The sequence below is a fragment of the Podarcis pityusensis genome, assembly GCF_964106645.2.
Source record: "Podarcis pityusensis genome assembly, chromosome: 9".
In the NCBI taxonomy this organism is placed as follows: domain Eukaryota; kingdom Metazoa; phylum Chordata; class Lepidosauria; order Squamata; family Lacertidae; genus Podarcis; species Podarcis pityusensis.
Window position 1 is genome coordinate 58898006 of NC_138034.1, and position 24796 is coordinate 58922801.

At 45.1% G+C, this 24796-nt stretch overlaps 1 protein-coding gene across 3 annotated transcripts in view; it reads left to right on the forward strand.

Annotated features, from left to right (window-relative positions):
* Positions 1-24796, forward strand: part of UNC5C (unc-5 netrin receptor C) — a 342182-nt gene that overhangs the window by 305340 nt on the left and 12046 nt on the right. For all 3 annotated transcript variants that reach the window (XM_081020743.1, XM_081020744.1, XM_081020742.1), the window contains 3 exons: positions 67-300; positions 9598-9747; positions 10906-11070. In XM_081020743.1, the coding sequence (XP_080876869.1) occupies positions 67-300; positions 9598-9747; positions 10906-11070 (549 nt within the window). The remainder of the gene's footprint in view (positions 1-66; positions 301-9597; positions 9748-10905; positions 11071-24796) is intronic.

Below are 24796 nucleotides of genomic sequence, written 5' to 3' on the forward strand. Positions count from 1 at the left end.
TGGATCCCATCAAGCATATGGCTGATCGTGTTTGTTCTTTTGTGTTGTTAACTTTCCACCTTTTAGGATGTGGTAGCAGTTGGAGAAGAAAACTTCACCACCCCATGCTACATTCAGTTGGATCCAGAGGCCTGCCATATCCTGACAGAAACTCTCAGCACCTACGCCTTGGTAGGGCAGTCGATCACCAAAGCAGCTGCCAAGCGTCTCAAGCTGGCCATCTTTGGACCACTGATCTGCTCATCTTTGGAATATAATATCCGTGTCTACTGCCTGGATGACACCCAAGATGCCCTTAAGGTAATAATTAGACTCATTCATTTTAGAATTGTGTGTGTGGAGATCTAAATGCTGCAATTACCATATATTAGCCTCCTGATTACAGCTACTGTGCATTTTTTTAGACTTCATTTTTTGTGCATGAGGTTGGATGTTGTACAATACTTTGTTTTATAATAGGGGAGCAAAGAAAGAAAGCAGAGATAAGAACCAACACTGCCTTTTCCATAATTATTTCTCTTGTACATTAGGCTAATTCTTCTCCCAGCATTCTTCCTTCTATTGTTTACCTGTATCATCACCTGGATTCTGAGATTTTTGCATTATTAACAGGCCATAAGGTTCACCAGAACTTCATTGGTGGTTCATGTATTTTTAATGCTAAGTGCCAGTTCCCCAGAGATGCAAAACATATAAATGCCTCTTTGTAAATAGTTGATAACGATAAAAAAAGCACCAGCGCTTGCTGCTATATTACTTTCTTCTATGACTTTGTCTGCAGTTTTTTGCCCTGAGAATTTGCAGTTGAAATGTACCTCAGTTGCTGCTTTCCCTATCAGTGCATGTGGCCTGATATAATGCAGATTTAAATGTATTTCATTTCATTTATTTATTTTGCTTCAAGCCACTCTTCATCAAGCAAGTGATCCCAGAATGGGGTGCATCAAATATAAAATCAAACTAACCATAAAACAATATACCAATAAAAATAATTAAATGGTTCCAATAGAAAGCATAAAAAATATCAGTCAATATTACCTCTCTTCCTCCTAACTATAGAAATTGGTGTCCTAGTGCATCAAGGAGCCACAGCATTAAAAGCCTTGGGAAAGAGATAAGCTTTTTAGCCAGTGTGGGGGGGGGGGGAGTGTTAACTGATATTCCATAGCTGAGGAGCCACTGCTGAAAAGACCCTTTTATGCATGGGAGAGGTACAAACTTCACTCAAAGATGAGCTAGCAAGTAAAGCACAGGTGAGGAACCCATTGGGCTCAGTGGCCCAGCTCTTCATCTCCTCCTTAACTATACTAAGAGTGGCATTTAACTTGGAGCAAATGTATGTAAGTGCTTTTATGAATTTGTTACAGCAGGCCTCCAAGGGTTCCAGTAACCCACCATTTGGGCCAGATCCCCAAAGCCCACTGACCACTTAGAAGAACTCAGCTGAAGAACTACTTGAAGTCACAAGGATGGTGGAGATCTAATCTCTCTTTCCTGCCATCTGCATCACCCATTAGGCAATAATCATCATTGCAATAAACTTATAAAACCAGGTGCTAGTTCTATCCTGCAAGTTAACCCGTGTATACTTCCGATCAAATCTAGGGTAGGTTTAGGCTTGCCATGCATCCAGAAAATTCCAGACATGTACGGAAATCGGATGCCTAAAATGACGTCCAGGGAGGGGATGGGGAGGTGAGTTTTTTCTGGGGTTTTTTATGTGGTGCACACAGCAAGGGCTCCAGCTGCCCATGGTGCCACTGCTGTTGGCACTGGCCATTGTCTCATCACTTGGCTATGCGCAGATGCCCCGTCGGGGAACTGCTTCTCTGAGGTGCAGATGGTGTGGTAGGCAGCAGCAGCATTTCAGCATGTGGCGGTAGCACAGTGTCCTGAGTGTGGTGGGCTCTTCCAGTGTGGAGAGCCAGTGTGGTGTAGTGGTTAAGAGCGGTAGACTCGTAATCTGGTGAACCGGGTTCACGTCCCCACTCTTCCACATGCAGCTGCTGGGTGACCTTGGGCTAGCCACACTTCTTTAAAGTCTCTCAGCCCCACTCACCTCACAGAGTGTTTGTTGTGGGGGAGGAAGGGAAAGGAGAATGTTAGCCACGTTGAGACTCCTTCGGGTAGTGATAAAGCAAGATATCAAATCCAAACTCCTCCTCCTCCTCCTCCTCCTCCTCCTCTTCTGTGGCTGCAGTGCCAGCACCTGGTGCTCCTTTCTCAGGGGCCTGGACCTGCCATTTACATCTCTGAGCCTGCCCACCTACCCACAAGGTGTGAGAGCTCCTGCCTGATGGCTCTCACTGTCTCCTGCAGGTTAAAGGGAGGCAATACTGGCTCGTGTTCAAGTGTGTGTGGTATTCCGGAAACTGGAAGCGAGAGCATCACTTTCACTCTCCATGAACTCTGTGATCCGGGGAGGTTGGGCAGCTTCTAGCCATAGCAGAATAGGCTCCACACACACACACACACACACACACACACACACACCACTCTCGGCCTGAGGCAACTGTATGGTTGCAGGAGGATGGGCAGGCTCCCTGCCGGCAGTGGTGGGAAGAGAGAGCAGGTTTGAAGGGGAGCTGTAGAGAGAGTGGGGCAGCAGTGGTCAGAGGTGTCCACCAAGGGAAGCCGGAAGGCAGGGGATCCAGGGCGGGTATTGGGCTCTGGGGAAATGAGAGGCACTACTAGATAAGCCTAGGTAGGTTTGCTGCATCATGGTAAAGGTCCTTCACTGGTGACATCTATACAGTGGTGCCTTGGGTTAAGAACTTAATTCATTCTGGAGGTCCATTCTTAACCTGAAACTGTTTTTAACCTGAGGTACCACTTTAGCTAATAGGGCCTCTCACTGCCGCCGTGCTGCCGGAGCACGATTTCTGTTCTCATCCTGAAGCAAAGTTCTTAACCTGAGGTACTATTTCTGGGTTAGTGGAGTCTGTAACCTGAAGCGTCTGTAACCTGTACCACTGTACTGATGTGAAGTTTAGATTCCCATCATTAAGTATTTGGCTGGATTGCCAGTATCTTACTGCTACCACTTGCAAGTTTCCTACAGAGTGGATTATTCCCAAGAGTTTTACATAACAAGAATCCATAACAATATCAATAACCTCTGCCTAGAAGATGTTTGCATTTTATAATGCTTTGCTAGCAAAGTCAATTTTCATTCCGAATGCATTTTGGCACCATGTCTTCCAGAACATCAAAGCGTACTATCTTTGTTACAAAAGCAGAGTGACTGGTTTCTGTAGTGATTGGAAACACAGGGGGGAAGTGTTTGAAGGAGTAGGATGAAGACAAGGTATATAGGTCTTGGAAAGCTGAAGATGGTATCAAAGAGGTGTTGCCCTTGGTGGGTGTGCACTCATTCCCATGTCACCACAGGTCAATCCAATTTTGTAGGTATTTGTAGAGTGGTTAAAAAAACCTGCAACACCTATTTCAAAACAGGTAACAGCAGAACAGAACAAATTAGTACACCATGGGCGATACTACCTGTGCTATACAATCTTAAACTCTCTTAAAAACTATTATCTGCCTGCAGCTGAAAAAAAGCAAGCCAGCAAAGCTTCCTTGCTCTGCATGGGGTTTATTTGGGGCAATGTCTGACAGCTTCTCTTGGAAAATTACTGCATTTTATTCATCATAATATTATTACTTGCATCCCGGACTCATTAAAAGGGGATTAAGTTCTAAGCAGTGTCAAGGTCTGAGTCTCCCAAAGACAATAATCTTTTCCTATCTGCCCATCTTAGTCCACATGGTCCGTGGGTGTCTTCTCATTTTCTCTGGAATTTGCATGCACAAGAAAACATCTTCTGAGAATTAGTAATAGAGGCATCTAACCTGCTGACATATGCAGGAGCCAATGAGGCTGTTCCCCAGGTCCTTGTTGGTTGCCCATATACGCACTGTCTGCATAAAAGTAGCATACAGAAATGTTGTGCATGTATCTATGTATGCACGTACAAGTATGTATGCATGTATATATATTTGTGCATGTGTGCATGTGTGTGTATTCTGTTGGTTTGCTTTGCAGATGTGCAGATCTTGAGTAACATAATAAAACTAAGCACAATGAATGTCCCACAGGACCATATGTGGCATGCCAGCAATACATTGTGGTTCACCAGGTGTTTTATAAAATAGGAGCAGGAATAGTGGAGTTGCAAAGCATGTGACAAGCCATTGCACATGGATGGTGTGCTGTGTATGCCATAAGGACCACCTGTTATACAGACCTGCCTGAGGTTTCATCCCAGGAAGCAGCAGCTTTCCCCATGGCTGATTTTAGCAGTAGCCAAAAGCAGAGGCAGCTACCTTAAGGGAGGCCAGATGCAAAGTGAGATAGCAGTACTCCGTTACTCTGTAAGATTGGTGCCACCAGTGCTGATTTAGCTAGTTTGTGGACTGTCGTTTGACCTAGCAGGAAACAGCAGGGATTGTCACAGCTGTCATGTGGCTTTCAGGCTTCTGCTGCATTGAATCAGCATGCTGACCAGTCAGAAAAAGCCCTCAAACTTGGAAGTGTTGTCAACCGGATAACGCCAAGGAGACAGGCTAAATTTGGGATTCTGCACACTCTGCAGCTGAAACAATCAAATTCTTTAAGTGCTCCCTGCTCCCTGCATCACCTTCATTAGTTTGCGGGAGCTCAGGTTGGTCACTTAGGCATCGCCATAGAAGAGGAACTGCAGCCCCCAAAAAAGAGGGCAAAAGTAGGCGTGGATTTTTGTAAGATTTGCATAGGCTAATTGATATGTAGAGATGCAAATACAGAAACAATTCCTGCAATTTAAGTATAAGTACATCTCATCATAGTAGGAACTGTCTTCTTTCCAGTTACTAACTATAGATAGGCGATTGAAAGACCCCTGCTATCTTTTCTTTATCTTTAAAAGGACTTGCACTTTGGACAGAAGACTGATCTCTATGAAGCAAGATACATGGGGACCCTAGGGGTTGATTTATACAGTTAACACTAAAAATGAAGCAGATTGTCAGGGACTGGCTGGATGCAGAGGAGTGGTGGGAGGCACCAGCTGGGGAACCCCCGAGGGAAACCCCCAGTGGAAGAATGCTCAGAGCAAGGGGATTAGTGGTAGGACAGTGACGAGTGGTCAGAGGGAGAAGAGGGAGCAGACTGGGAGGTGTCGGAAGCTGAAGGGGCAATAGGGTTTGGTGAAGTGAGCAGGAAGAGGCTGTGGCAGAGAGCAGTGCAGAATCAGAGGCAGGGGAGCAGGGCGGCCAGAAGACAGAGGTGAGGCAGGCTGCTGGTCTCCCACTCCTTCTGTGACCAGCTCCCCTCTCTCTCCCGGTCTCCTAGATCATGCAGAGAAATGAAAAGAGCAGAGCAGAGATTGGTTGTGTGTAGATACTGTCAATGGCTGCTTGGAAAAGACCCTTGAGAGGAGGGGACTTCGGCAGCTGTGGGAAGGCGAGGACCTTCAGTCCTCACAACTGCCTCATTGGGGCAAGACCTACTGGGAAGAGTTGCAGGGATCAATAGGTCTTCACAGTTTGGGTTGATTTGAATGAGGAATTAACTTCATTGTCACCATTTTTTTCTGCTGACCTATGTTGGACTCCAGCTCCTGACACAGACTGAAATATGATTGAAGTGGGAGCTTCCTATTTTTTTATTAATGTAGACTCTCTTCTAGCTGGTTATGAGACTATTGCCCTGGGATTACCAGCCTGCCAATAACCACTATGGTGTGTGTGAAAGGTCTCTGTAAACCAGGCTTCCTCAAACTCGGCCCTCCAGATGTTTTTGGCCTACAACTCCCATGATCCCTAGCTAGCAGGACCAGTGGTTGAGTTTGAGGAAGCCTGCTGCAAGCATCACCTGGATGAATGTTTGTGTGGAGCTTCTGCCTTGAATTGTCTATCCAGCACTGTCTTTTCTTATCACATTCTGGCCTGTTTCTAATTGGTATGAAGACAAGGAATGGTCCATGGTACCAAACAACAAATAAATGATAGTGGAGCGGGGAGAAATGGTGAACTCACTTCACATGGATTCTTCACTAGTGACCTGTCAGGGAACTGCCATCGGCTCAGGGGCGAGAGGGGAAAAGCCGGATGGATTACAGAGAGCCCCCAAAGATCGTGGGAAGCAGACCTCCTCAGTGGAGGAGAGTAACCACGCCTCCAGCGGAGAGGAGCTTCAGGGCTTGGAGGAGGCGAGGCGGTGCCAGGATACTTTGCCTGGGCAAAGCGGGGAGGAGAGAGGTCCTCCATTACCCACGCCCTCCCTGTGCAGTAGGCTTCCACGCCGAGAGGGGAGGCGCAGATTGGGCATCAAGAAACTACTCTGCTGGGGAAGGTTTAAGAACCGCCCACTCACAGATTCTGCCAGTGAATGAGCGAACCACAGGAGAGTGGCGCTCTGCGTGGTGAAGGGTTTTTGGCACCAATAACGAGGCTTTACAGCCGACCAGGGAGGCATTTGCCTGATTGCTCTCGAGTAACCCCCTGATATCCTTACAGACCTTTTCATTTGTGGCAGTTCCATTGACCCTACTTTATGGGTAATGAATATGTGCTCAAAACTCCTTCCTATATAGAGTGTCTATATAGAATGTTTGTGTGCTAATTTTCCTAAGCTGCCAATCATATACTGCTATTTATAAATCATCCATGGCTTGTCATGTACATATCCCCCCCCCCCCCAACATTCACTAAAGGCTGAAGAGGCGTTCTGATTATAAAAGGCACAATGCTGCACTTCTCCTGACAGACTTACTCCTGAAATTATTCAGCTGAAGCATTCCCTGAACAGTTGCCAAAAGTCTTAGGTGCAGCAGCAAAGCCTAATGACGTGTCATAAATAATGCCTTGTTCCTTGTAAAAACGGCTTGTTTTTCTTCCTTGTGTAATGGTAGCAGAAATGTTTTTGTCTCATCCAGCACTAATCAGTAATAAAGCTTACATGGTGAGATGTGGTAGGAATGTGCAATGTGGGTCAACTAGAGCCACTGTTCTTCATTTCTTTATGGGTAAATGAAGGGCCCTTACCACTATCCTTTTTAAGAAAATGCAAACGGAAACTGTTGCAAACTGTCCCCTTTAGTGCTGTATATTTCCTTTCCTTCTCCCTTTCTGCACCACAGTTTGCAATACTGAGGACCAGTTCTTTTGTTAAATTTGTATCCCACCTTTCCACCTGATGGTGCTCATGGCCAGCTGTGTATTTGCTGTCTCGGTTACTCTAGAATTGTGGAGAACGGCTCCCCCACAGCCAAGCTTCACACTGCAGTATTCAAGTCTGGGATCACGTGGCTTTCCTTAAGTTGTGTGTGTCTATTTTTGTTTAAATTGCATCTCACTTTATAGTCCCAGTGGGACCCTCTAGGCAACTCACAAAGCATCATTAAAATCACAATATTAGAAAATGACAGCCATATCATAAAACCAACATACACTATAAATTAGGTAGAGAAACAGCAGCAGTAAGAATTCATTTTCAGAGTGGCCCCACATGCCTTTTTAAATAAATGTTTCGACTGATCTCTGAAGGTTATGTTGTGTAGGGAGTCTCTCTAGGGCAAGGGCAGCCAAAGTTGTGCCGCCCAGATGTTGATGGATTACAGTGCCTGCCACCACTGGCTGGCTGGGGGTGATGGGCTGATGGGAGCTGGAGGCCAACAGCCCCTGGAGGGCATTTATTTGGTTCCTCCTGGGCTAGAGAGATGATTTCACAGTTTTAGGACCAGCCCTTCCTTTGGGTACACAAGTAACACTCTTGTCATGAGATGCCTTTCATTCCTGGGTCTGGTCCCTCAACTGCATCCTTTTCTAAAAATATATATATTGGCCACATCTATCCATGTCCCAGTAACACCCAGGCAAGTTAAATATAATGTGTAGTTGTACAGTGGACAGGGTTTTTTTAGACTGAAGATTTCACCTGCTTCAGAGCATGGCAGGTAGACCGTTGCATCGATCCAGTTTGTTTCCGTGCACAATGCAGAGTGCTGATTTTGACATATAAATCCCTAAATAGCTTGGTCCTAGAGTGCTTCCCCATATAAACCTGCTGAGCCCTCCACTGAAGAGGCCTTTTTGCAAGATCAGGTGCCATTAAAGAGCATTGTTTCAAATTCTTATTTAGTGGTATAATTTTTGATGATCTGATTGTAAGCTGCTCTGGGGACTCTTAGAGTGGAAAAGCATAAAAGTACTTGAAATAGCAGATCAAGGCTGCATTCTTATGCACAGTTTGAACACAGTGGGTCTCCCTTCCAAGTTAACAGGCATCGGATTGGCATGCATATAAATAAATGTCTGAAATACAGGACCAGCCCTATCATTAGGTAGAGTGAAGTGGCCACCTAATGCAACAGATTTTGAATGTCATAAAGAGGCAGAAAATTGTTGTTTAATTTATTATTGTTGTATTTTTACTCCCAGGGAGGAGGAGAGGCACTTGTGGGCGTACTAATATAACTTGACTAGCTTTGGGTAATGTAACTTGAGGGCAGGAACATTGCTGCTCTGCCTTAGGCAGCAAATTCCTGTGAATTTACTTGAATGTCTAAGGCTCTATACGAATGATGATTAGTAGTAGTAGAATTATATTAGCAAGTTCATGCATATGCATGTGTAAGTGAAGATCTTCCATGGTATATACCAAGACAGTCTGTGTGGGGCATACATCAGTTTGCTGTAAGGAAATGTAACAAATTTTCCTTTAGACAAAACTGGGAGATAATTTGGGTGTAATGAACGTTGATAGTAATCAAATAATTACTATCGATTTGCTCTTTAAGACGTCTTCATGAGGTAATTAAGGCGTACTCAAAGGAACCTGGAACTGATTGATTGGCAGAACCTTAATTCTAAAAGCTTTCTAATTACATTCCTTTTCTTCTAATAGTGTAAAGACAAACACCATTTTGACTTTAAGTCTGGTCAGGTTAGTTGGGACACCAGACTTGTCTCTTATGCTAAACAGACAACATGGCAAACATAATGCTCTTGCATTGCACAGCTCAAGCAAAACCACATTTTATACTGGATTTCAAAAGTTTTACCTGTTTCTGTGCATGGATTTGTAATCAGAGGGGAAAGTGATGAACTGATTAAGTGACCTGGGATTTTGTGATAATATGAGCTGAAGTCTTTTGAAGGCAAATAATAAGATGCTGTTGAAGACCTCTCAGAGCAGAATGCAGAATGACACAGTAGTCTGGTTTGCATGTAATATCTACCATGGTTTGTTTGATTGTCTGAACCCTGACTAGTGGCTTAATTTTGACTTGTTTACTGCCAGCAAACAAACGAAATCTGAACCCATGGTTTGTTATGGTTTGTTAAACAATCCAGGGATTATTGTTATATGTGAGCCACACAAATGTCAATACTGTTCCATTCACTGTTGAAATGGATTCTGATTGTGTCCTTTCTCTGGTAGAGGGATGTATAACAAATGTCTTCCTATGATGCTATCTAGTAGTAATGTCCAGAGAGGTGGTTGTGTTAGTCTGTTGAAGCAAAATCAGCCTAAAGTCTTTTTAAAAATACCCCCCCCCCAAAAAAAAAAACACCCCACCGTTAAATGGATGTTGTCTTTCTTTCAATACTCAGGAGGTGCTACAGCTGGAGCGGCAAATGGGTGGACAGCTGCTGGAAGAACCAAAGGATTTGCATTTTAAGGGTAGCACTCATAACCTCCGCTTATCCATTCATGATATCACCCATTCCCTCTGGAAAAGCAAGCTGCTGGCTAAATACCAGGTAAGCATTTACCTGGTAAACTGCTAGAAACAACTACTGTACCAGTGTGCTAAGAAGAATGCTGTGGAAAGGCCTAGAGATTCAGTGCCTCACCTGCATGTACAAGAATACTTTAAAGCCAAATATGCAGTGGCTCCCTAGGAACAAGTATGCTTAGGTTCCCAATACTTTTACTTTAGGGACACGGGTGGCGCTGTGGTCTAAACCACAGAGCCTAGGGCTTGCCAGTCAGAAGGTCGGTGGTTCAAATCCCTTTGACGGGGTGAGCTCCCATTGTTTGGTCCCTGCTCCTGCCCACCTAGCAGTTTGAAAGCACGTCAAAGTGCAAGTAGATAAGTAGGTACCACTTCGGCAGGAAGGTAAACAGCGTTTCTGTGCGCAGCTCTGGTTTCGTCAGAAGCAGCTTAGTCATGCTGGCCACATGACCCAGAAGCTGTACGCTGTCTCCCTCGGCCAGTAAAGCGAGATGAGTGCCGCAACCCCAGAGACATCTGCAACTGGACCCAATGGTCGGGGTCCCTTTATCTTTACCTTACTTTTACTTTAAAACTAGATCTTCTCCTCCTCCTCCCCAGTAGATTCAGTGTTTATTTCTGTTTCTGGTCTGACACGATTCATCTTTGTTCATGCCAAGAATGTAGAAGAAATATATATTTGTAATACGAGGAATTAAAACCTTTACATTTTTGCCAATGTACTAAAAGGAGCAATTCAAGGAACGCCAAACACACTTAATTAATTGATCTCACAGTAATCTCAGCTAGCAGCTTTCAACATGCCTTTTGTTACAGAATTCTATAAGTTAAGGTTACCAGACGTCCCCGTTTCCCAGGGACAGTTCCCAGATTTACAAATCAGTCCCCATACAAAATCCAGTGAAGTTGAAAAGTGCCCCCGGATTCATTGAAAAAAATCTGGTAAACTTAAGTTAAGTGTGCACTGTGTAATATTATCTTTAGCTGGTTGTGAATAAGCCAATAAACAGTGGGTGGAAGTCAATGTTAATCATACCCAGAGAGTAGACCCACCGAAATAAATGGATCTACTCTGAGTATGACTTAGCTGGACATCACACATTATCCTTGCTATTAGCCATAGTCACCTCCTTGCTTGAGAGTTTTATCTAGCTGGGGCTTATAGCTATCACTTCTCCAACAGGAAATTCCCTTTTACCATATCTGGAGTGGATGTCAAAGAAACCTGCATTGTACCTTCACCTTGGAAAGGTTCAGTCTGAACACACTGGAGCTGGTGTGCAAACTTTGCATACGGCAGGTTGAAGGAGAAGGGCAGATATTCCAGCTCAACTGTTCAGTATCAGAGGTAAGGAAACTCAATATCTTCCCACAGTCACCAATATTACTTAACCGGGTTCAGTAATTTATGTGTAAGGTATCCATTAAACCGGGGTGGGTGATCTTGCAGTCATCTTCGATCCATCTACTGGGCAAATGTGAAAGGTGCTACTTACATATTTTGCCCTCTGAAAAGGTCCAACGCTGGATTGGGGAGTGCACTGGAAAATTTACATAGAAAAAAAAGTTCATTTTGTACCATTTTTTAACTGCAAATTGCAGGAGCAATCTGGATAGAATGAAAGTTTGTTTTTTGTTTTGTTTTGTTTTGTTTTGTGTTTTGTTTTGTTTTGTTTTGTTTTGTTTTCACTATCCCCTACTGAAGGATCCTAAACTCAACAAGGTCTCCCGCACTGGCAATTAATGTTCAAAATACAATCCTGCACTTAGCGACACAGCTATGTAGCTAATATAATGTGTAGTTAGGCCCTGAGAAGCATTCGAGAGTCAGCTTAATGATGCATCAGGAGATAATCTTACAATTCTGCCTGGAGAATGCCCATATACAAGGACCGCAGGAGAAAAAGGCATGTAAAACCACATCTAGTTTAGACAATATGGACATTAGTCCCTGTTTATATAAACTGGGAGGTGATGCTCAGTTGTTCTGGATGGGGTCACTCTTCCCCTAACGTATCAGGTTTGTGGCGCTGTTAGATCTGGCCCTGTCTTTCGATGCCTATGTGGCATTGGTGATATGAAACATCTGCCGCCAGCTATAGTTGGTTCACCAGCTGCAACACCTCATGGGCAGAGATAGGCTGGCTGCTGCTATCCATGTTCTGGTAAACCTCCAGATTAGAGTTTTGCAATGTTTTGTACATAAGGTCACCCTAAAACATCAGTTAGTCAAGAAAATATATTCAGTAATTGGGCTGGGCTGGGTGCACATTATGTCAGTTCTTAAACAGCATCACTTGCAACTATAGATGGACAAATCTGTCAATTTCAGTTTCTCTCCCAATTTTCCAGTCCTAAGTTCAGTTCTCCACATTCCCACCAGTGTTAGAAACTGAGATATGAAAGCTAGGAGCTAAATGGCACCTTAAACCTAGGTTATGGGCACAACAACAGAATGTCTAGGCACATTTTTTATAACAAGAATAGAAAGCTGAAAATGAATGAACTGCAGATAAAATATCATGTTTATTTTTCACATGATCTAGTCCTTCCCCTGCCCACGCCCATAATATTCTGAAGAGGGTCTCTTCTTCAGTCTTCAGAGAGTAGCTGGAAGTGGAGAGGCAGAAAAGGTCCTCCTTTCCTTCCACTCTGCAGTTTTAATCTGAAATCTTAGGTGGAGTATAGCGCCCAGAGTTCAGAAACTGCTCGCACCAATGAAATTCCCTGTTGCAAAATGCGCCTAGAACAATGGCTGTGTTTCGATTCGCATAGTGTTTCACAAAGTGCAAATTAGGTAGATTCACATTTAAAAGTGAACTGAACCAAACTTCTGCCCCATGCCTACTTGCAACCCATTTGTTTCCAAGTCTCTAATATAAAATTTGGGACAGATCACTACCATAAGAACCTGATCAAGCATTAAGATCACCTTCAGACGTCCTTCTCTGAGCCCAAGTAGCAATCAGGGAAAGGACCTTAGTGGTATTGCTCCAGAGAGACCGCTGAATCTTTTGTCCTCCATGCCAGGCAAAGTGTGTCTTACTCACTCAACCTTTTAATATTTTGTGGTTTCTTAGTATCAACTCCTGCTGACTTCCCCGCTTTTTACATAACTTAAAGCTACCAAACTGAAGTGCAGGATGTTAAATTTAGTAAATAAATAAAATTGATATTTAACAAACACTCCTTATTATCTTCCTTGAAATAAAATGCAACTTAAATGAGGGCAGCTTACTTCCAAATAATATGTTTAGGAGTTCAAACAGATTGTTACAATGGGTTGGATCCACACTAAGGTAGCTGCATATACAGCATACTGAAGTCAAAGTGGCATGTTAGTCCCCATTGAAATAAATTGAACTGGAATCATGGCTAATTCAATGGGAACTAATTCAGTGAGGACCAGTTAGTCTGGACCCAACCCAGCCTTTGCCAACCAAGGGCCCTCCAGATGTTCTGAAACTCCCTTCAGCATAGCTAATGCTGATGGGAGTTGTGGTGCAAAACATCTGGAGAGTACCAGGTTTGCAAAGGCAGATGATGATGATGATGATTGAATTTATATACCACCCTATACCTGCAGGCCTCAGGGCGGTTCACACATCTAACCCCATGTAACTTTTCTAAACTGGACTTGGGCTAAAAGGTTATATTGTATATTAGAAAAAGTCATTGCGTGTAACACTGATCTATTGAAATCAGCGGAAAACTTAGCGTCATATAATAATAGAGTTGGAAGGGACCATGCAGATCATCTAGTCCACCTGTTACAGTGCAAGAATCTTTCACTCAACATGGGACTATAACCCCTGGGTCTGAGATTAAGAGTCTCATGCTCTACCGACAAAGACTTGATACAATGGACAAATACAATGGACTTTCATTATGTACTCTCGAATTAACTAGTGAGCACTGCTCTGGAGAATCAGAATTGGTGTGAGAAAAGTAGACTTGGGCTTGCTTCACTTCAGATCAGAGGAACTGACCTACTGACTGCCCAGAGATACAGTGGCAGAGTAAATGCCATTACTCTGTAATTTTATTTCCAAAGTGTTTTGAAGTGCTGCCGTCTCACCCATGAAGTGTAAGGGGGGGGGGGGGGAGAAAAGCAAATCCAAACAGTCTCGAGGTGAAGCATTCTTGTCTTCATTTTCTTTTCACGTAATTAAGGGCAAGTCATCTCGTCTGTCAGGCTGCTGCCTTGACCTCCTCTCTCTTTCTCACAGCCGGCTGCGGTGCAGCCAACATTTCCTCCCAGAGTTTCGCCACCCTCTTTGACTTACAAACAACTTCAGTCAAAGACCCCACTGACATTAATAAGGAATGATCTTGATGTCATGGCGCCATGGCAACCAGCCGGCAGGTTTCGTTCTGCAAGCCATATCTCTGAGCCGCAGAGCTCCACCCCTGCTGGTTTTGGACGGTGTTTTCACCGCCGAAGCCCAGCAGGTCTGTGAAGTTCAATAACCACACAACTCCTGCAACAACAGAAGGAACAGCTTTTGGAGGAACAGGGTGGAAGGGCCAGCCGGGCCTCTGATGAGTGCTGCCCGTCTGGTGTGCACAAGTGCCAGCAGATAAAGAGGGAGGTGGGATGTGGCAGAGAAACAAATAATGAGGAGGAGAAAATCCCCCTTTTGTGGAGAGATGGTTCCTCAAAGAGGGCAGCAGCAGCATAAAGATTTCATTTGAGTTGACCTGGGATAAAGAACGATTTATTTCACAGTTCATGCAGCAATATGAGCTTCCAAATGGAGTAGGGGAATGAAATGCTGATGAGGTTTTGTGCCAGCAGCTGACATCATAGATAAACAAGTAGATGGGCTGGGAGCTGATTGATAAGGGAGGAGGTCTCTATTATGCGATATATGCCACTTTGCAGCAAGTAACACCATCTAAGGGCCATATTAGAAACATATCATGAATTACCCAAGCTGATGTAATTCAGCTGACAAGTGCAGGGCCCAGGTTGGTTCATGTGGGGAGAGGTGGTCCTTAAAGTATTGAGGTCCTGAGCACTTTGAATTGGGCCTGGATACTAACTGGGAGTCAGTGCAATAGTGTTATATGTGCAAACCATCTTGTTGTGGTGAGCAATCTGGCCATTGAATTTTGCACCAGCTGAAGTTTCTGACCTGCCTTTAAAGCTAACCTGCCTTTGATACACTAAGGTGTTATATGCACTATACATTCAGCTTCCCCCAAAATATCCTGGGAATTGTAGCCTGTTAAGCCTGTTGAGAGTGGTTAAGAGACCAATTTCACTTGCAGACTTATAATTTCCAGGGTTCCCTGGGAAGAGAAGTTGACTGTTAAACCACTCCAGAAATGGTAGTCCTGTGAGGGGAATAGGGGTTTCTTGACAGCACCTTTAGCAAACTAAAGTTTCCAGGATATTTGGGGGGAAGCAGTGACTGTTTAGAGTGGTGTGATACTGCTTTAAATGCATAGCTTGAATTCCTGTTTCCTGGGAGCTTATTACATGGCGAACATGAACCCTGTAAGCCCACCTCCTTCTGTTGCTGGATTTTACCTTCCATCCATCCCAACCACCATGGCCAATTGTCAGGGAAGAAGGGAGTTATACTTTAACAACATCTGGAGGACCATGGACCCCCCATCTCTGCAGCAGAATAAGCATTTATTCCATTGTCTGAGGGACTATCCAGTGTTCATCAGCCAGAAAGTGATTTTTTTTCTGGATTATTTTTGAAGGGCCAGGAGATGACAGCTGAAAGTTACTTAATTCTGCATTTTGCAACATCGCTTGTAACATCTGCTTGGTTATTGGGTATAAAGTTATATATTCAGCTGGGGACTCCATAACATTAAAGACAGATGGTAAAACAAGTATCATAAACAATTATTACAATAAGTACTGTACTGAAGTAATCTCTAATTACAAAGGAGCAAAAGAGCAGGTATTATCTTTAGCAGCGAAACTCTGGAATGTAACAAATGTCATCTGCTTATACATAATGAGACCCGGTAACAGCAAAATGTGGAAAGAACATTAATTTTTTTCCCCTGTGCTCTGATTCTGTCTATCAGAGAGAATTATGGAACAGGGATAACACAGCTGCAATGTATTTAATGGGTGATTGCACGCCAGGGCTGTGTAAGACCTGACCCTTTTATTCTGGGAGAGTTTTGCCTATGGCAATGCCACCCTGAACACACCTGATCTGAACTGATCACAGTAGCTAACCAGGGGCAGCCCCAGTTAGTATTCTCTTCACTTGCCTGTCCAGCAGCAAAGGCAGGAACAGTGGCAGGACAAGTATGTGGGTACATTATCCATTGTCCAGGTTTTCTGCTTTGCATTATTTTGAAAAGGAAGCACGGTGGCCCAAGGAATTTGCAGTCTTCTTGAAGGCCACTGTAATGATGATTGTATTTTGGAGCCACAGTTTTAGCTGCAGACTTTGAGCACAGATACCCGTAAGTGAAGTCTTGTTTCCTAGTATCAGGGATGGAGTGCACATTTTCCGTTCATGATGACGGAGCCCATGAACAGTATTTTATTTCTCTCTTTTTTTTTTCTTTTTTTTTTTAAAAAATGATATTTATTGGAGTTTCACATGAAAAAAACATCTTAATAAAGAAAAAAAAATTTAAAAACAGAAAGAAAAAACACCATACAAAGTATGAAATACAAAATACAAAAAGAAAAAAGAAAAAACAGTTAAAAACAATTCCATCTTTTCATCACAACTTTTACATTTACTTATTTCCCGTACCTCCTCATACCTCCCTCTTTTGTATTCCAGTTCAATTTGTTTGTCCAGCAATTCCTTTCCCTCCTTTTTAATCCCATCCTTAATCTTAATATAATATAACATTAAATTTTAATCTATTAAAAACCAATTTTCCATTTCTTTTGACTTTTTTAGTCCTAATCCTTAATCTTAATCTATATATAACTTTAAAGCCTGTACAGCTAGAAGCCACTTAATTTCAATCCAACATCACTCTAACATTCTTTAATTTTGCAATATTTCTGTAAATAGTCTTTAAATTTTTTCCAATCTTCTTCCGCCGACTCTTCTCCCTGGTCACGGATTCTACCAGTCATTTCCGCCAATTCCATATAGTCCATCAATTTCATCTGCCATTCCTCCAGTGTGGGTAACTCTTGTGTCTTCCAATACTTTGCGATAAGTATTCTTGCTGCTGTTGTGGCATACATAAAGAAAGTTCTATCCTTTTTTAACACCGATTGGCCGACTATGCCCAGGAGAAAGGCCTCTGGTTTCTTCAAGAAGGTATATTTAAATACCTTTTTAAATTCATTATATATCATTTCCCAGAAAGCCTTACTCTTTGGGCACGTCCACCAAAGGTGAAAAAATGTACCTTCAATTTCCTTACATTTCCAACATTTATTATCAGGCAAATGGTAGATTTTTGCAAGCTTGACTGGGGTTATGTACCACCTGTATATCATTTTCATAATATTCTCTCTTAGGGCATCACATGCCGTAAATTTCATACCTGTGGTCCATAACTGTTCCCAGTCAGCGAACATAATGTTGTGTCCAACGTCTTGTGCCCATTTAATCATAGCAGATTTCACCGTTTCATCCTGAGTGTTCCATTTCAGCAGCAAGTTATACATTCTTGACAAATTCTTAGTTTTGGGTTCTAACAGTTCTGTTTCTAATTTTGATTTTTCCACCTGGAAGCCAATTTTCTTGTCCAAATTGAATGCCTCCTGTGATGGGACGATGAGCTGCTTGTGTGTAAAATCCTAGTCCCTCAGAGTTTGGTCAAGTTTGCAAACCTCTGTCTGTAACGGAGCCCCTTAAACATGGCTCCGTCAGTCGCTGGCAGATTCCGACAGTGGTTGCTTTCGGAATCGCTTCCAACATAAAAGCTCCTTAACGGAAACACGTCTTCTGGACTCTCTGCGTGACAGTTTCCGGCGAGGAGTGGGTGTCCCTACAGGAGGTCCTGAAACCTCCCCACTGTTTTCGCTGGAAGTGTCTCTGAGCCATCCCTCCAGCTCCCTTTCCCTCAGCTCAGCTCCTCTCCCCCTACTGGTTCCCTCTTCAGCTGCTGAGTCTCTCCCAACCTGTGTGAGCCCTTTCACTTCCCTTCCTTCCGATGGCAGTTCCCTGACATCCACCTCCCCTCCAGGGCCCCCTTCATCCCCTCTCGCCCCCTCCTCTACGGGCGATGAGGAGGCAAAACCCCGGAATGAACTTCCTTCATCTTCCGATGTCCCGAACACTTCTCTCCACCTGTTGCGGTTCCTGGTCTCGAAGTACTCCTCCTCCTCAGAGTCCATCTCCCCTTCCCCTTCCGATTCCGAGAATCCTTCCAACTCCTCCTCCTCATCGGTGGTCCCAAAGTATTCCCTCCGGAACCTCTCCACAGGCTGAGGTTTCCTTGGGAACCTTTGATGGAACGTTTCTATCAATACCTCGTCATTGATATCTTCTGCCATTACCCAAGTGTTTTCTGACTCCGGTTCTCCTTCCCACGCTACCAAATACTCCACCTGATCCCCCTTCCATCTGGCGTCGAGGATTTCTGCCACATGGCTGCTGCATTCCCTTTCTTCTATGACCGGTCCCCGAGTGGCCATCCCTTCTCGTCCCCCCTCATACGGTGACAGTAACGACCTGTGAAATACTGGGTGCAGTTTCATGTGGTTGGGTAACCGGAGCCTGAAAGCCACTGGGTTGACCTGTTGAATGACCTCAAAGGGACCCAATCTCCTGGGTCTTAATTTCTTACAACCTCCTTTGAACGGCAACCCTTGGGTTGACAGCCACACCCTATCTCCCACCCTTATGGTTTCACCTTCCCTTCGGTTCTTGTCTGCCTGCCTCTTGTATTCTTCCTTCGCCCTTTCTAAGTTGAGTTGGAGCTGACGATGGATTGCTTCCATTTCTTCTACAAAATGCTCGGCTGCCGGGACACCCCATCTCTCCCCTTCTCCCCCTGGGAAAGCCCTGGGATGACACCCATAATTAGCCAAGAAGGGGCTCATCCCTGTGGACACATTCTCGGCATTGTTGTAGGCAAATTCCGCCAGCGCCAACTTTTCTACCCAGTCATTCTCTCTGTCATTGACATAACACCTCAGGTATTGCTGGAGGACCCCGTTTGCTCTTTCCGCCTGCCCGTTGGTTTCAGGGTGCCGGGCAGTCGAAAAGTTGACCTCCACCTGCAGTAAGCTCATGAGCTTCCTCCAGAACCTGGAAGTAAATTGTTTTCCTCGGTCTGAGACCACCCTCAATGGCACCCCGTGCAACCTAAAAATGTGTTCTACAAATAACTTCGCTGTCTCTTCCGCCGTGACTGCATGCGAGCAGGCTACAAAGTGGCACATCTTTGTTAGTAGGTCTACCACCACCATGATGGCTGTTTTCCCCTTGGACTTCGGCAGATCAGTCATAAAATCTATCGACACTGCCTCCCAAGGTCGTTCTGGGGTTGGTAAGGGTTCTAATAGCCCCGCCGGTGCCCGCCTCTCCCCTTTGGCTCGCTGGCATTGCTCACACCCTCTTACATACTCCCGTACATCTTCCCTCACCTTAGGCCACCAAAATTCCCTGGTGACCAACCACATGGTTTTGTGTTGTCCAAAATGCCCCGCCGTGGGGCTGTCGTGCAACTGCTTGAGTACCCTCCCCCTTAAGTCTCCTTCAGGGATATACAGTGCCCCTTTGTAATACAAAGCTCCATTTCTTTCCTCGAAACCCCCTGGTTCCTCTCCCTCACCCCTAAGACCTCTGAGCTTATTCTGGGCGTATTCATCATTCTCTGTTTCCTCTACCAGTTCTCTTTGTCCCACCAATGCCGCCCCACACACCCAGCGGTCCTCTGGAATGACATGTCTCTCTTCGGGTGCTCCCTCCCCCTCCAAATATTCAGGTTTGCGTGAGAGAGCGTCCGCCCTAATGTTCTCTGGGCCTGGCACGTAACAAATCTCAAAGTTAAATTTGGAGAACTCCTGGGCCCATCTCACTTGCCGTTGGTTGAGCACTCGTGCCGTCCTCCAATACTCTAGGTTCTTGTGGTCAGTGCACACTTGCACCTTATGTTGTGCGCCAATTAGCAGGTGCCTCCATCTCCGGAACGCCTCATGAATGGCTAGTAGTTCTCGGTCATACACCGTGTAGTTCCTCTCGGATTTGTTCAGCTTTCGCGAAAAAAAGGCACACGGTCTCCACTCTGACTCCTCCTTCCCTGGCTGCAGAAGCACCGCCCCAATAGCTCTGTCTGATGCGTCAGTTTCCACTCTCATCGGTTTTTGTAAATCCACATGCAGGAGTTGTTGTTCCGAGACGAAGGCCCTTTTTAGTTCCTCAAATGCTCGCTCCGCCTCCTCAGTCCAAACGAACTTCTTCTTACTGCTGAGACAGTCCGTAATGGGCGCCGTCAGGTGGGCAAAGTTTCGGATGAACTTACGATAGAAGTTCCCAAATCCTAGGAACCTCTGCACATCCTTCCTTGTTTTGGGTGTTTTCCATTCCAGCACCGCCTGGACCTTGCCGGGATCCATGGCCAATCCCTTGTCTGACAGGCGATACCCCAGGAATTCCACCTCCTTGGTATGAAACTGACACTTCTCCAGTTTCACCCACAGCTGGTTGGCTTGCAGCCTGCTCAACACTTCTCTGACGTCTCTCACATGCTGCTCCTCATTCTCAGAATACACCAACACGTCGTCTAAGAAGGCCACACAATTCTTGTAAAGCAAAGGCCCCAGGACGTGGTTCATAAACGATTGAAAGCACGCGGAGCCTCCTTGTAGGCCGAAGGGCATAACTAAATATTCAAATGCCCCCAAAGGGGTGAACATGGTGGTTTTCCATTCATCCCCCTTCCTTATTCGTATCAGGTTGTACGCCCCCCTTAGGTCCAGTTTAGTAAAAATCTTTCCCTTCCTGACCCTTGTCAAAATGTCGTCAATCCTGGGCATAGGGAAAGCCACTGGTTCTGACACTGCATTTAAGGCCCTGAAGTCACACACAAGCCTCGGCTTGTTCGTGTTTTTTTTATCCACAAAAAACACTGGGCTGCCCCCCACCGCCCTGGACTCTCTGATGAACCCTCTCTTCAGGTTCTTGTCAATGAACTCTCTTAGCTCCTGCATCTCTCTGTCTGACATGGCGTACAGCTTGCCTACAGGGAGCTGTGCCCCAGGGAGTAAATTGATTTGACAGTCAAAGGGTCTATGCGGGGGTAGTTGGTCAGCTTCCCTTTCGCTGAAGACGTCGCGGAGATCTGCGTATTGTCGTGGTACCTTCACGTTCTCCGTTACTTCAGTCCCTGCTAGGGTGGCTTGGGCCCCTGCCAAACCCTTTCCCTCTTTGCAGTGTTCTAAGCAATGTGCTGAACCAAAAGAAACCACTCTCTGATGCCAGCCCACCAGCGGATCATGTAACGCTAGCCAGCTCATCCCCAATATAATGGGAGCTCCTCCCAAGGTGGCCACATTAAACGCTATCAGTTCGGTGTGCCTTGCCACCTTCATTATCATTGGGACGGTCTGCAAGCTGACTTCTCCTCCCAACAGCTCCCTGCCATCGATCGTGGTCACCTGCAGGGGGTTGCTTAAAGGGATCGTCTGTATCTGGTGTTCAGCTGCAAACTCTTTGCTCATGAAATTGCAGGAGCTGCCTGAGTCCAACAGCGCCTTTATCTTTAGAGGGTGTCCGTTTGGCAGCTCTAGCGCCACTTCTATCACTAGGGCGGGTTTAGGAGGTTCTGGCGTGGGCACTTTCACTGCTCTTTGGCCTGGCTGCTGTGCCCCGACGGTGGCAGCCAGGCGTTGGCTTTTACTTGCTTCGGTATTTCTTCCTCTCTTCCCTCCACAGCTCCTACCATCCCTTGCCATTCCTTCCTCTGGGGGCAGACTCTGGCAAAGTGACCTGGCTGTTGGCAGAGATAGCATTTCCGGGCGCCTTTTCCCTCCTTCTTTCCCCCCTCACTGGGCTTTGAAACTGCGCGCGCGCGCGCTGTTCCGATTTCCACCGGCTCTGCCGGCGGGAAAGTTGGCTCTGGAATGTCTGGAATGCGGAACTCCTTCCAACGTTCCCCCTTCCCTTCCCGCCTCTCCAATGCTCTCGCCTCCTGGCGCGCTCCTATGGTCAGCGCTGATTTGGTCAGCTGGTCCATAGACTCCGCCCTGGGCGCCCGGGAAAGTTCGTCTTTCACAGCCGAAGAAAGCCCTTCTTCAAAGAGCATTTGAATGGGTTCCGCCGATAGATCCCACCCCAATTTATGGATCAACATGGTGAACTCAGTCCAGTACTCACGGACAGATCGGCTCCCCTGTTTGCAAGCCATTAACTGTCTGCGGACCACTCCCTGTTCAATATCGCTGGAAAACATCAGATCCATGGCGCGAAAGAACTTCATCGTGTCCTTTAGGACGTCACTATTCGCTGCCATCAGGGGTCTAACCCAGTCTCTCGCCCCCTTTTCAAGATGCCCAATCACGAAAGCCACTCGTGATTCCTCGTCAGGGAATTCATCAAACTGCAGATTGAGGGCATATTGCATCTCTGTCCGAAAGCCATGATAGTCTTTGGGCTCCCCCCCAAACTTCTGCACCAATCCTGGTACCTTTCTGACGAGCTGGGTGTCTTTCCCCTTTTTGTCTGCATCCTGAGCCCTCCTCTCCTCAAGCCTCGCCGTCTGCAGCGCTAGCTGGACCTCCAACACCCGGTACCTTTCTTCCAGGCTTGGACCCGCTCCAGCTCCTGCTTCTCCGGTTCCGGCTGGGTTGCTCATGATGCCTTCTCCTGCACAAGCTGCTCACGAAGACTGTCGGAATGCTGTGATGGGACGATGAGCTGCTTGTGTGTAAAATCCTAGTCCCTCAGAGTTTGGTCAAGTTTGCAAACCTCTGTCTGTAACGGAGCCCCTTAAACATGGCTCCGTCAGTCGCTGGCAGATTCCGACAGTGGTTGCTTTCGGAATCGCTTCCAACATAAAAGCTCCTTAACGGAAACACGTCTTCTGGACTCTCTGCGTGACAGTTTCCGGCGAGGAGTGGGTGTCCCTACAGGAGGTCCTGAAACCTCCCCACTGTTTTCGCTGGAAGTGTCTCTGAGCCATCCCTCCAGCTCCCTTTCCCTCAGCTCAGCTCCTCTCCCCCTACTGGTTCCCTCTTCAGCTGCTGAGTCTCTCCCAACCTGTGTGAGCCCTTTCACTTCCCTTCCTTCCGATGGCAGTTCCCTGACACCTCCATTATCTGATAATAATGAAGCCAGTCTCGCACTTTGTTTTTTAATTTTTCAAAACTCTGCAATTTCAGTCTATCTCCATCTTGTTCCAAAATTTCCCAATATTTCGGCCATTTGACCTCCATATTGAGCTTTTTCAAGGCTTTCGCTTCCATTGGCGACAGCCACCTTGGAGTTTTGTTTTCCAATAAATCCTTGTATCTTATCCAAACATTAAACAGTGCTTTCCTGACAATGTGATTTTTAAATGCTTTATGTGCTTTGACCTTATCATACCACAAATATGCATGCCATCCAAATACATTGTTAAAACCTTCCAGGTCCAAAATGTCAGTGTTTTCAAGAAGCAGCCATTCTTTCAACCAGCAAAAAGCTGCTGATTCATAATAAAGTTTAAGGTCTGGCAGGGCAAATCCACCTCTTTCCTTTGCATCTGTTAGTATTTTAAATTTTATTCTGGGCTTCTTGCCCTGCCAGACAAATCTAGAAATATCTTTCTGCCACCTCTTGAAACAATCCATTTTGTCCACAATTTGCAAAGTTTGAAACAAAAACAACATTCTAGGCAATACATTCATTTTTACCGCGGCAATACGGCCCAGCAGTGAAAGCTTCAAATTTGACCAAATTTCTAGATCTTTTTTCACTTCAGCCCAACATTTTTCATAGTTATCTTTAAATAGATTCCCATTTTTTGCTGTCATGTTAATCCCCAGGTATTTAACTTTCTTAACCACTGTTAAACCTGTCACATTCTGAAACCTCTCTCTCTCCATTGGTGTTAGATTTTTCTCTAAAACCTTAGTTTTTAACTTGTTCAATTTAAATCCTGCAACTTGACCAAATTCTTGAATCAGTTCTAAAACCCTTTTGGTACTAGATTCTGGCTCCTGTAACGTCAGTACTAAATCATCTGCAAATGCTCTCAATTTGTACTGTTTAGCTCCGACCTGTATACCTTTAACCAACTGGTCCCTTCTAATCATGTTCAGCAAAACCTCCAGGACCGAAATAAAAAGAAGTGGGGAAATTGGGCAACCTTGTCGTGTCCCTTTTTCTATTTTAAGTTCTTCCGTCGTGTATTTTATTTCTCCATATAGGAGTTAATGGGAGCTATACCATTTATCCCTATAGCTCAGTTGGTAGAGCATAAGACACTGAATGTCAGAGTTGTGGGTTTGAATCCCACATTGGATGAAATATTCCATTATTTGTACTTGGAGCTAAACCTGTTCCCTGTCTTAGTAATTCTAGATATTAAAAAGCCAAACCTGCTTTTATTTCCATAACCCTCTTTTGGGTCCTGTTTCTTGGACACACTGAAGGCTAATGGAAAGTTGGGAGATGGGAAAGGAATGTTGGCAGCTTGGGTCAACAAATTGGCCATACTGAGCAAACAGGTGGAGCTATCAAGGGAAATGAGAAGCATCCAGCCTCCCAGGAGGTAACAGTAATGACAAGAATGCCTAGGAGTCGATGGTATAGTGTATCAGGGTCCATGGCGTGACCTATCCCTGTTTACCACATCTCAAGTAGGTTTTGGAGTGCATGAAGGCAGTGAATAAGTCAAAGACTGGGGAGATTACATGGCGAAGGCCTTGGGAGAGGCTATGGGCATAAATAATCAGCCACCACCATCCTGGTTTATTTTGTAGTTATAGAAGACAAAGTCTTATGCAGCTAAACAAATCATACAGGGGCTTAGAAAGCCCAGGTTCATATATATTTTTCCTGTTTAACTTCTGATATGACTCTATTCCTCCCTCCCACCTTCCTTTTCTTTCCCCCTGTTTTTCGTTTTTGAAGATGCCCAAGTTCAGTTTATTTGGTCTACAGACCATAAATTTCAAACACAGTGCAGGG